The 13572-nt window shown below is 39.3% G+C and overlaps 1 protein-coding gene and 1 long non-coding RNA gene across 3 annotated transcripts in view; one reads left to right on the top strand and one right to left on the bottom strand.

The window, feature by feature from the left end:
- Window positions 1-10216, bottom strand: part of LOC145452907 (macrophage mannose receptor 1-like) — a 448907-nt gene extending 438691 nt beyond the window's left edge. For both annotated transcript variants that reach the window (XM_080331042.1, XM_080331041.1), the window contains exons 1-3: window positions 10087-10216; window positions 4388-4534; window positions 4222-4329 (exon numbers count right to left, since the gene is read on the bottom strand). In XM_080331042.1, the coding sequence (XP_080187168.1) occupies window positions 4222-4329; window positions 4388-4395 (116 nt within the window). In that variant the 5' untranslated portion in view covers window positions 4396-4534; window positions 10087-10216. The remainder of the gene's footprint in view (window positions 1-4221; window positions 4330-4387; window positions 4535-10086) is intronic.
- LOC145452915 (uncharacterized) overlaps window positions 5315-13572 on the top strand; it is a 212329-nt gene continuing 204071 nt past the window's right edge. The window contains exons 1-3 of the long non-coding RNA XR_013919587.1: window positions 5315-6324; window positions 6677-6807; window positions 7805-8349. This is a non-coding gene — a long non-coding RNA (uncharacterized LOC145452915). The remainder of the gene's footprint in view (window positions 6325-6676; window positions 6808-7804; window positions 8350-13572) is intronic.

Genomic DNA, 13572 nt, shown 5'->3' with positions numbered 1-13572 from the left:
GCTAGATAGAATTAAATGACTAGAATGAATGACAATTGTTGATTCAAGATATGTTTCTCAATTTTGGTGCCTTATATGTTGCGATCATACCCAATCGCGTCACGTGGTATTACTACATTTGCCACCACCTGTCTTGGTGGAAGGGCATTTTCGGCAGTCCTCCATATCAAATCAACGGCGCGGAATTATATCAAGAAATGCAGCGACAGAATTAGCTCTGAAATACTAAAAGTCTTCGTAATTTCTACATAAATAACATGATGTTATTTTCAAGAAATGCAATTTTGTTACCGTTTATCAGCAGCCTTCAAATAATATTTGCACAAGACAGATGACGGTTGCAAGAAAATTGAGCTAAATTTGAAGTAAAACTAGGTGATTGCAGGGGTCTGCGGGGTTCCGTGGCGGTCCGAGAAGACAAAAAGGCTGAGAAACACTGGTCTAGATAACCCAGATATCGATTCTTTAGTCGCTGAAACGTCTTGTTAGGTAGGCTATCGTGCGCTGCTAATCGCTCAAAATAGACTGAAAGTGATGATATTGATATTTTTGTTGTATTTGAATTTCTATAATAAAATATTTCTTCTTTTGTGGCAAGTATGCCCGTCGCCCATATTAGAGAACATAGCGTTGTACTGACGTAAAGTTGTAGAATTGTAGTTGTTGGAGTCGAGTCATTTTTAATTCACCAGCAAGTCAAGTGCAAGTCCAAGTCAGGAAGTGACAGATCGAGTCACGAGTCAACTTACTTTTATAGTTTTGACTCGAGTCGGGGTGAAGAGATTTTTAATTCACCACCTAGTCAAGTCCAAGTTCAAGTCAGCAAGCGACGGATCGAGACCAAGTCATGCCGAAACTAGAGTTCGAGTACATTCATAATAAAATCATTCTCTCACTCTTAGCTGGATGGGGCACCCACCTTGGGGGCGTGAAATCATCTGAAGGGGGTGCGAAACCGCCTGAGAGATATGAAGTTTCTGGAACAAGGAAAGGGTCTAATATGTGCTGAAGCTTCGAAGTTTAAACAACGGCAATATTTCAAATCATACCACGATTAAAAATGTCATAGTCGAGTTTGTAGCATCCTGACCACGGCACATTAGGCTTTTGCGTAAGCCAGTGGTTCCCCACCGGTCGGAATTCCCACCTAAGGATTTTTTTTTTAATTTTTAGGGGAGAATTTTGCTTTAGAATTGTAACGTATTAACCATATTTTTCATGTCCGAACTCTCGAGTTGTTAACTAGTTATTTCCGAACGAATGTTCCTTTTGGCTGTTATTTTGCAGGACGTATGTTCAAATGCTATTCGAAATCACTCCTTTACATACAAATTCCTCCATATTTTTAAATCAGTTCAGATGTGCCAGAAGTGCAGTTCGCAAGGCAATCTTGTTGCGCCCGCGACGGCTTCTCGACCAAATTCCTTCTAAGCGGGAAGACGTCGTGCCGAATCCATCACAACGAGGCCTCTAGTGAAAGTATATATCGTATTTTCAAGTCAACAGATAGTGAAAAATCACTTCAACGTCATCGATTCAATTCAACAAAATCATAAGTGAACATGGTTTATTTTGGTGAGCACAGCTACCCGCGCGATAAAAAGAACTTGCTAAAATTGATGCAATGTTGTTAAAACGGAAATTGACGAACTAATTTATATTGGTATATTTATTAGCCATATGGCAGAAAGGACTATGGACCTCCAAATATTTTGTATTTTTTAATTAACAATAAATGTTCCATTTTGGGGCAAATTCTTGTGACCTGATATATTTCTTTGCGCGCTTCGCGCGATATAGTGTCACCAGAAAACGTTACATAAAAAATATCGCATAAATACGCTTGACTTACAGAATTGAGTCAAACTGTAGTCGCAATTACGAAAAGAGGGTATTTTACTAGTATCGCATGAGGCCGTAGAGATACATCAACATAGACTTGAGCAGTAGGCTAGTGCGGAACCATCAAACACATGCATGTCGAGACTACGACATATCTTGACATATAAAAGTCTCGCGAGACCTGCGAGTCCGTGAAGTTTTCTCCAAGAAAGCTCGACCGTGATAACCCCTATTATCAAAAATTAACTACATATGTAGTTCGATATTGATACGACTACTTGGCTCCAATACGGCGGCAAGAAATAGTCCTGCCCTTGAAATCTGAGCCCCGCGGAACAAATGTAAACCGATGAGGAAAACACATCACCCAGTCAAGATATACGAATTTGAAATCTTTGGAGTACACTAGCGACAATCTTTACGGGAAGTCGGGAAATAGCAACATGTTGTTCCAACATATAATGTGGACCCACCCCAAACTTTATTATAAGTAGGGTGATTTTTTTTTGAGTGAAATGTCAAAAAATTTAAAATGAAGTCAAAATTGCAGCGTTTGGTCAAATAATGTCAAATTTTTTTGTAACCTGCATTTCGTTTGCATCGTAGATTTCGCACTATCAGTGAACTTATCATTTGACATTTTACAGCTTGTAGCCTACTTTATAGGCCTACCGTTGTAGACGGCCCATTGTCTGCTCATTGTGAATCATAAACATTCAAATGAAACAAATAGGTGGGCATGGTGTTATGTGCTCAACGTACCTCAATATCCTAACTGAAGGAAGAATGCGTGGGAATCGCATGGTTCTTATATCTAGAAGAGAATGATGAAAAATTGTGATGTAGACACCATTGTCAGAATGAAGCAACACAGTGTGTCACCATCAGTGTATGCACAACTTCAGTGTTATCAGCCAACAACTGCTGCAGTTGAACGTTCTTTCTCCATTCTTGACAAGCTACTTAGTAAGGAGTAGGACAGACACTTTCTGCCCGAGCATGTAGGAAAGTATCTAGTTGTACTGCAACAAATTTTAAATATTCCTACCATGATACGTGACGTAACTACTGGAATTGTTCATAGGACCAGATTTCGTTAAAATAAAGTTTTTTCATATAAAAATTTGTCAACTTTTGAGTCAAATAAGTTAGTCAGGCCAAACTACTTCGAAAGGACAGACAGTTCAATCAGAAATGAAGATAAGTAGTGCAATTCTAACATTATGTGGGGAAAACACCTAATTTGCAGACGTTGGGTCAAGATTTGGTCAAAATTAAGTTTTTTAGGGTAAAAAATGTCAGAATTTTAATTTTATAGGTCAAAATCTTCCGCTTTTAGGTAAAAAAATCGCCCTGATTATTATTCTTAACTGTCTTACTATCAGCTACCGCAGAAAATCTGATCCCGTGTATGGTAAATGAAAGTACCAATATCATTGACCAAATTCATACATAAACCGAAAAAAATATCTCTTGACCGCAGTCAATTTGTGCATACTAATTTTCCAAAGCAGTTATATTATCGATCGGTGCATGGTAAGCCGACAAACATAAATGGAAAAGTTTTGCGCTCGCCGTTACCTAACACGGCCACATCTGTGAATTGCGTGACACCTGACTTAGTTCGCTGCCTAAAAGGCGTTTGTGTGCGTGTGTTTGCATTACTGTGAACTTTATGAATTAATGGAAGTGTGGGGAGTATGTGGAGTGCCACTATAATTCTTAAGTAAACAGGTGTTTGTGCTGGAATAACTGACCGTTCTTAATCTCCCAGGTGGTAATTTTGGCCAAAATTTCAGCCAAAGGGGTCCACGAGATGAAAAAGGTTGGGAACCACTGGTGCGTAGGCAGTGTTTTTCAAAAAGCTGGAAACAAAGTGGTTGTTGCCATTATACAGTAAAACGGACCAAGAACAATATGACTTCTGTCTGGTCGAGTTGTGCGGCTATTTTGAACGACACGTACCGAATCAAAAAGTCGTTATGGGTCAAATTCGAATCATTTTGATGAATTCCACATTCATTACAATTTAGCCAATAACACCCACATAACGGTCGGAAATCGAGTACTTTCAGACCTGCACGTGTTTCAAGTCCTGTAAGTCATCCTCTTTACTTTAGTACGTTCGGAATCATTCCCTTTTCTGCATTCTCCTGAAAAACACTTCTGGCCTAACTTTTAAATCAACACTTCCGCATGCATACCGCATTAAAGCATTACTCTCATATTAGAGTAACTTGACAAACAGTTCTATGGTTAGAATAGAGAGTGTAGAATATCGGAAATGCCTGCGGCTATCAGATAGCATAAATATTTTGCACGCCATTTATGGAATCGGTAGAGATCACGACGAACGTAGAGTGCATAAATTTATCCCACCAGTTTTGATAGGGAGAGGATCCCGATAGCGCAATTGAAGTACCATCCAACCATTTCCACGCACTCTCCGAAACGATGTCGGAAGCACCAAACCATCGATTTACACCGCTGTAAATGCATAATGGCATCAGGTCCGCATTTCCATGCTCTCGTTCATTCAACTCACGTTTGCATGTTTTCAGTGATCACGGTCGTTAGATCTACCGAATCAATTTTGGTGTTTCATTTTCATTTTCACATGTCGCCTTCGCATCAGCCCATGATAGTTCCTCCTCACGAAATGCCAACTCGTACAGGTTCGTGTGAACAGGGCCTACACGAGACGTATGACTTTCAAATGATAGCTCACCTCGTCAGAATAGCAAACACACAAAATTTCGATGGAGGAATTCTAAAATCATAGCTATTCTCCTGATTTATTGCAATGTGAATATTAAACAATTATTACCTTAGTTTTGATATGACTGCAATGCACCCAACAGTAGTATTTGAGTATTGAATACCAGTGGACTACAACCACCACTGTGCTGCAATTCAAAAACGAATGACAACTCAAAATGGTATATATTCGATAGTCAATATGTCAATGATAGGCATTTGAGTAACAATTTATTTGATTGGCGATGCTTACAATGGGTGGATTAAGGGCCGGTTTAGACCAGGTTAGTATTGGGGTTCGGGAAGAGCAACGTGTGTTACATTCGGTTAACGTGTGCAAAGGGTCGGGTTGGGGTTAGAGGTTGAAGAAAAATGATGCGAAAAGAACGACTGAATGTGTCGCCCGTAAAAATATATTTCTGTCACTCATACTATTGAGACGAAACATTTGATTGCGTCACCCAAATGATGTGTTTCTCAGGTGATCTTTGAATCAGAATTTGTAACTCTATTAATCACAATTTCGTTACTCAAATGAGGTGCCAGTCAGGTCCCAGTCACTAAGCTGATATACAGCCGTGTACAATGTACATGTGCCAATAAAGGCTCGCTACTTCTGCAGAAGACCACAAAGAGGTTTGGAGGAAATGAACCGATGTGATAATACCTTCGAAGGAAAATTGCACAAAAGACAAGAAACCCCGTCATATACACTCTAAAAAATCTGGTAGATTTACTGGGAAATCTCTGTAAATTTTGCAACGAATTACCGGTAGCTGCCAATAACTCTGCGCAGCTTGTAATTTTACATTTTGATATGTAATATTACCTCAAAGTAGCTCTAAAGTCAAGTTACCAGAATTTCTTCGCAAAATTACTGACAGTTATTCGTTACTGAAGTTTACCAGGCTATTGGCAAAATTGATTAGCTTGAAAATCTCTGCAGCCAATGTAAACGTGGAACTGAATGTTACTGATATCATTCTCGTGGTGATTTGACCTGATTCAACCTCGTTCGCGAGACTGGGGTCTGTCATACGGAAATTTTTGGCCCTAGTACCAATTTCAGTAGAGTACATAGTAGGGTAAAAGAAACAACTGACAATCGTAGATAGCCACTATATTATATTATAACGCTGTGGCTATACGGCCGGTCTCGCTGGTTACATTCGTTGTCACGGATAGGACTGATGAGTTAGAATATCAGTTTAGGATGTATAATATTGTTCGGGAAACTAGAAATATCAGCATCGCATGCTAAGTTGACCAGTTGTTCATGGCGAACAAGGCGACCTGTAATAGCTTACATTAGGTTACCGTTACGCGTTACTGATTTTTCTGAGATTCGTAGTAAACAACCAACGCACGACTGTGACATCACAAGCAGCGTCTGGTTAAGTAAGTACGGTAAGTAGTGACAACACATGGAATAAATATCAATTTATACGCAATTAGATGGGAAAGAAAGGTACTAGATGTAATGATAAATGTTTCTGTAAAAAAACGACCTAAATCAAACATTATAACGCAGTGTCCAGTAAATATTATTGGTGGCGTGTCAGCGGATAAATAGCACTTATTTTGAAATCGTTAGAGTGGTGTATCGTCGTCTGGCCATTATTGAGGTTTCAGCAAAGGGTGGAGCGAAGCTTGTTGTGCTTGAAGAAAGTGGACACGATCGTTGAAGATTCCTAGGCATGCTGATTGGGATACGCATCGTAAAAGGTACAGTACTGCATAGTATTCGTTACCGTGAATATCTATTTCATAATTGAAATATTTCATTCGCCGCATTCTCTGTTCTATTTTGGGATGTTAGTCGACCTATATACTGACCTGTGACACCACATACTCTGACGCGGAGTAGTTGAAACTGTTGGCATGTTTATGTCATTGTTGTGCCATAGCATAGAGATGTTTCCATCCACCGCTGGATTTGTTTGGCACACATGCCACCTCAAATGAGGAACCTTTTGCTTCAATACATAAGATCAGTGGTTCTCAACCTGGGGAACGCGAGAAATTGACAAAGTCTGTATGAATTCTGACTAAACATGTGTTTCGCAACCATTTTCAGAAGACGATTGTTGAAGATGAAACTTATTTCGTATTCAAGAAAGCTCGCCAAATTCAAACTCCAGCAGTCGCGCTCAACTTCATTTAAGCAAATTTGTGATATTCTTTGAAGATTTAGAGGAATTCCCACATGTAAGTCATTCATTACTTCATAGCTTTGGCAGTAGCCTAAAGCTCGTTGCGCTTGGTAGCTGTTTTTAATAGCTGGCGAACTGCACTGCGTAAGACAGACTTAGATGCAATATAGGTTGCTCGGTTTCGCCCTCAATTAAGCTACCCTATAGCAACACAATTTAATTCAATTCAATTCCAAAACTGATCAAATTGGGCATGGCAGTACAGAACGACGCCTTGTTCTCTGTAGTCACTACCAGCATTGGGGTTAGTCTCAGTGCAACCTACCTTGAAACAAATTGATGTCCTGTCCAATGTTTTTTTGCTATTTTCAAACAAGTTTTGCGAAATTTGTCAAAAATGTTAAAGACTGGAATACGGATTCAAACTTGGCGTAAGACATAAGATCAGGGATGGGCAACCTGCTGCCGTAGATGGGAATTTGTGCGGCCCACAACACCTATTTCAATTAGTATGTGTTAGCATCCCTCGACATGCAAATTGAAATCACTAATTCACTCCCAATTTTTTTAGAGATTTTAATTATTCTTGAAATTTTCTTCGCGCTCCACGCAATTCAACATAACTTAATTTTTCGATTCTAATATAGTAGCGCCCTTCTAAATCTGACCAGGAATCAGAATCGTGTGCTCCTCACGAAAGAATTTTTTTTATGGTACATTTGGGCGATATCAATATATTTCCACTACCGATACGCTGAACAATCCTGATCGGGGTTCAAGAACAGCATGCAATAAAGTGCATGACTAATAATAATTGGCCCACACGAAGATGCAATATCATTTATAACTTGCCCGCTGCATTTGATAAAGTAAGTCATGAATCTCTGCTATATCATGTAAAAGGCGGAGCCGTCACCACACAATGTATAAGTACCGGTACTTCAAAAATTGTTATATTTTTGTTACCCTCTTTGACTTAGTAGTCTTTATAATGTCATGTCTACGTTAGGAACTTTGCTTAATATAGCGACTTACGCATGAATTCTTTTTAGTGGAACTGCAAGATACTAGCTACACAGAAGGAATGAGGACGAGAAAAAGAAACAATTGGAAGTTTGGCCGGTGGTGGGAGACCACTCGTGTTACTGCATGTCTCCTAAAGAAGAATTAGACCTCCAGTAGCAATACTTTTCTATCGATAATCTTCTCATCGTGAATCATGAATGAATATACAGTTTGTTCCAATCTTGTTTTGGGGCTGTGAAGAAGCTTTTGCGATATTTTAGCATCGGGTTGCTTTGCGATAGGTATGGGATGTACGTGAATTTACAAGCTGGTATGTAATCCTGATTTACACAGACAGCATGTATGCAGGTAGGCGGTAAAATTACAGTCTGAGTGGCAAATATACAGGATAAAATGTAGATTGGATATACCGGAGGTGACTGTAACATTACAGTCTGGCGTGTAAAGTGAGATTACCGGACGAGTGTAAGTTCAATTTACATTGACTAACGGTGATGTTAAATTACCACGAAATGTCTGGCTACCGTGCTTCCAAACATTTCGCGGTAAATCGAGGTTTTTATTTTTTACAGTGTAGTCATATAAACTGCCGTTTAGTTTTTAAATCAAAGTTAACTTTGTTTCTCTGCAACGACAAAATTTGTCAGTATAGCTGAAGTGAATATGGTTGCTGACAAATAGACTACGTTACTTGGGCCGGAATCGCTGCTTAGTTGTATTTTGACTACTATTGTCGCAGTCCCAACCCCATTTCGCAAATAAGATGACCCATTAGCAATAGAATAGGGAGATCTCGAGTTTGCAGATGGGATGTGCGTGTTTGCTGAATTCATGATATAAGTACGTACCTTGTATACCAGGGATGGGCAAACTTTTGAGCTCGCGGGCCGCATTCAACATCTGAATCCATTCGCGGGCCGCACTATATAAAATTGGGATTATACACCAAAACGCAATATTGGTATTTGAATATACTATATAGTGATGACATCGAGATAATATATATGCTTATTTAAAACAAACCAAACATTACTTTGATGATGTCGTACAAGCATGAGAAACAGTGGCGAGATTTCATAGGCTGGTCGACCTCAATAACCAATTTATCAAAACTATAGAGGTGAAAGTCGGTTGTCCCGATTCTTAGAACAGGATTGAAGTTTAAATCTGTAAGCAGCGATCTGCTCATAGATTTACCGATTCCACTTTTAATACAGTTCCAGGACACACAATGCTGACAGCATCATAACGATGTTAGCTTCGAACACGTTTCTGCTATGTGTTGATATAGAACGAATCTACGTAAGACACGCGCGAATCGTTTTTATAAGCACACCACTGAAATATTTAAAACTGGAGTGGCCAATTTGAAATCACACTCGTGATCCGAATTATGTCAATATCGTTTAGGATTTCTTTGATGTTTAGCAGTTGAAACCTTTCAAACTGCGCGGACCTTGAGATCGGGCTGTAGCGCCAGAAATTGAACATAAAAGAAATAGGAAGTATTTACCCTAGAATTGTATGTAAATCACGCGCAGCGCGAAAAAATTCAGTTGAGCACAGCTTCGGACCCCCTTCAGATGCTTTCAGGGCCCCCAAGGAGGGCTCTCCCCTCCGTTTGACAACAACTGTCTTACAATTATTATGGTGAAATATACTAAAAAAAAAGTTTAATCAAGTATCTGCAATAATTCGATTTTTAATGCGCATTTCATCAATATTTTTAATAAGTTTCTTTAGACTCTCGCGGGCCGCACAGAACGGTGTTGCGGGCCGCATGCGACCCGCGGGCCGTAGTTTGCCCACCCCTGTTGTATACGATAGCGACTGAGTAATAATCGACCTTCATTGGTAACTCAAGCAGACGAGCATAAAACGGCTGGATACATTTCTACGGAGATAGGTGACGTTCTATCGTAGTACAAGGATAATATGGACTAACATACAATTATAATTCCATTTCCACCGCGTCCTGATACCCTTACAGTGAAAGAGACCATATAAACGTCACTTCTGAGGTACGAGGACTTGGTAAAGCGAATAAAGCGTTCCTATATATTGGAAATCGAAAAGAGCTTTCGAAGAAGTTTACAAAATTAATTGCTAACATTCGATTACGATTTGAGAAATCGAATTTTCTCGGCAATCTTAAGTCACTATCGTATGAACGTGCCTATACTGCTCCCCGCGTGTATTATAAGCCAATAGGTACTGAATATGACGTAAGCAAATACCTGAATACTTCGACAACGTTGCATCAGAATAAGTGGCGAGTGATCGAAAGTAAATATCCGTCAATCATTACCCTTTTGACAAACAAATGTCAGAGAATCTCCACATTTCACGTCCCCCGACTTCCCACTTTGAAATACAGCGGCACAGTCTTCATTGCCTCCGTAATTGTCGGGCTCTTTATTCCTGGAAAATGTAGAAATCGCAATGGCAACGAAACAGTAGTCTGAAAAGATAATTCTTAGTTTACGGTATAATTGTTCAATTTAACAGCCTTGTGTAGTGAATCCTGATTACTAATACACCTTCTATGAGCGTTAGGGTTGTTCAGATTTGAAAAATTGTCAGGAAACTTCGATGCTTGTGACCAACATGATGGTTTAGTACATAAAAACACTTTTATGAGCAATTTTGGTCATCTTCATCGTGATCTTCTATCCCCGAAAACCCCCCAAAGATCCACGGGGCAATTCTCCTTACTACTGGATATGTAATGTTGACCACGTCACCGGTTTATAGCTTTTGCGACGTTATCAGTTGAAAACGGCCGTGTAGAGATAATATATTGCAATAAAATAGCCATGTTCTCAAAATTGTACTTGAATGCAGTCCTATAAAGGCAGCGTGCATATCGATTTCACTCTGCACAACCTGTCTATTATGCTCATGGGAATCATGTATTGGTTGCACCATTGACATCGGGTTATTTTGGATCGTACATTGAAGAAACGCCGTTGCGTTGCAATTCGTGAAGAAACACCGATATTCCCAGCTAGTTTTCAGCCATAAGGTGTTATTCAAAGGTATGTAATGTCAGTAATACTTTTCTCAATTTCAAATCATCTGTAAAATACCGAGTTATCTTATTTTATGGTGGACTGCAATTTAGTTGCAGCAGAATGTCTGAAACAAAGCGGATATGAGTTTTGCTGACCAACCATGAACAAGATTCAGGTCTGCCCACTATTTGGTCTGATATTCTGGTCACTATTCGGTGGGATATTTTTTTGAGTGTATTAGTCACTCCAAGTTACCGACTCTAGATGAGGTTCTACTATATCCGCCATATCTAAAAGAAAATTGCTCCGAAACTACCACAACGCAGGACTGTGTCATTCTAACTGTTGAAGAGGTTGCCAACGTATGGAATATAACAAGAATACCTATAAGGCAAGCGCTGAACATTGTGTTGATGCATTGTTTCAGGCATTCTTCTTCAACTAAATTGCAGTCTACCATAAAATAAGATAACTCGGTATTTTACAGATGATTTGAAGTTGAGAAAAGTATTACTGACATTACATACCTTTGAATAATACCTTATGGCTGAAAACTGGCTGGGAATATCAGTATTTGTTCACGAATTGCAATCCAACGGCGCTTCTTCAATGTGCGATGCAAAACAAGCCGATGTCAATGGTGCTACCAATACATGATTCCCATGAGCATGACAGACAGGTTTTTCTGAGCAAAACGGAGATGCATGTGGCCTTTACAGGACGGCATTTAAATAAAATTATGAAACCATATCTATTTTATTGCAATATCTCGTCTCTACATGACCGTTTTCGAACGATAACGTCACAAAAGCTATAAACCGGTGACATGGTCAACACTACAGATCAAGCAGTAAGGAGAATTGCCCTGTGGATCTTTCGGGGCTTTTCGGGGATAGAAGATCACGACGAAGATGACCAAAATTGCTCACAAAAGTGTTTTTATGCACTAAACCATCATTTGGGTCACAAGCATCGAAGTTTCCTGACAATTTTTTAAATCTGAACAACCCTAATGAGCGTGACCTATATGCCATTCATGTAAAAGTGTATTTTGCCGATTTTCATCACGTGGTGAGGTAAGACTTGCTCATAATTTTGCTATAACTCTCTCATTTTCATGTTTGGATATTTTGTTCCAAAACGATGATACCAACAAATTTAAAACATCTATCCTCAGGAAATCCACCTTCACAGGCCAATGCATACTCTGTAGTTCATTTAGTCCCAGGCTCAGAAAATTCATCGTCCAAGGCATCACCGTTCGGGAAACAATTTAGAGCTCAACAGCACCCGCAAAATATTACTCGAAAACGGTTAGGCTGAACACATCATCCATCGCTCCATCGAGAAAATTACCTCAATTCAATTCAGAAACGCCAGTAGTTCTACAGCTAATTGCAGTTTTAAAATAATTGATGACGTACAATAATCATGGCCATCAATCGATTTTTTCAACGTTATTGCTAATATGCGAACATGTTCTGTATATATGGTCGCTAAGTCATCGATGAATATCTTGAAAACTGCTCTGAATCACATACTCACCAATTCGTACACTCAATTTGTGAGTCATGGGATGCATCACTGCCGTCCAACCATTTCCATTCTCCCTCATTTGCAATATCAGAAGCTCCGATCCACAAATATGGTACATCGATGAAACTGATGATATCGGTAAACAGCAATTTCATAAAAGGTGACTTGCGCGATGTTCATCATCGATTTTAAAAAATCGTTTGAAATGTATTGTTGAATCATTATAATAAGAGGACATGTTGTTTTCGGGACATCATCAATCAATAAGTTTTATTAATATTTTCATCATTTCAAAACACCACAAAACTGCGATACAATGAAAAGATAGGAAGGTGTCGAAACAACTTGGAGTTAGATCTGCATACAATAATTACATGCTCACTTTGTGACTGGGTGGGAATTTTTCAGATTGAATAATAACTGATAGAATGATTGCAAAATTCTGTCTAGATGCGAAATTTAACGCGGAGCGAATGTTTGTTGTTGTTATAGGCTACTTGTGTAATCTGACTCCAGAGAGTTAGCCTATACTTGTAGCATTCTTCGCGTATATGTTCCCTTCGACGGACCGGCGTCCACGTCAGTGGATTGGCTCGTTGGCTGACGTACCACGACGCCTGTCTAGTACACGTATTCGAAGATCACCCGCACAACTCTTTTGTTTCTGTCTCCACGACTTGTAAATTTATTGAATCAACGTACGACGACGTAATAGCTTCACGATCATGAAATTGAAGTGAATGTATACGTTGTATTACACGCATATATATTATAGCGACGATGGATTATATGCACAAAGCATCGTATGATTTATGTACCTTATCTCTATTTCACACGACACATAGATGACTCACGAATGTCTGATCGGGTTGTCACTTCATGGAATTAGTTAGTGTTCACAAGACTCCTCATAGGTCAATTATTAAAATGGAGTTAAAAATATATTCGGTTATACCAAACATGAACCGATGTGTTCTATGTTGTACGCCTATATGATTTATTATGTGTAGTCTTAGGATGGCCCATTGTATACTCATTCAGAATCATAAACCATCGAATGCAACAAATAGGTTGACATGGCCTGAGGATCATCTCACCCTTCCATGTCATCAAACTATCCGTTGGGATTGCTAGCATTCTGGTTGAATTTTTCGATATGACGATAAGGGGCGCAAATATTATCAGTATCATAAAGGTGAGCGTGTCTAAAAAAGTTTGAGAACCACTGCTTACGGCTTCCAGTC

Source organism: Botryllus schlosseri, chromosome 12, assembly GCF_051294905.1.
Source record: "Botryllus schlosseri isolate E-star chromosome 12, Bs_hap1, whole genome shotgun sequence".
NCBI lineage: Eukaryota > Metazoa > Chordata > Ascidiacea > Stolidobranchia > Styelidae > Botryllus > Botryllus schlosseri.
The sequence above is the reverse complement of the archived record's forward strand: the minus strand, read 5'-3'. Positions and strand labels throughout refer to the sequence as shown.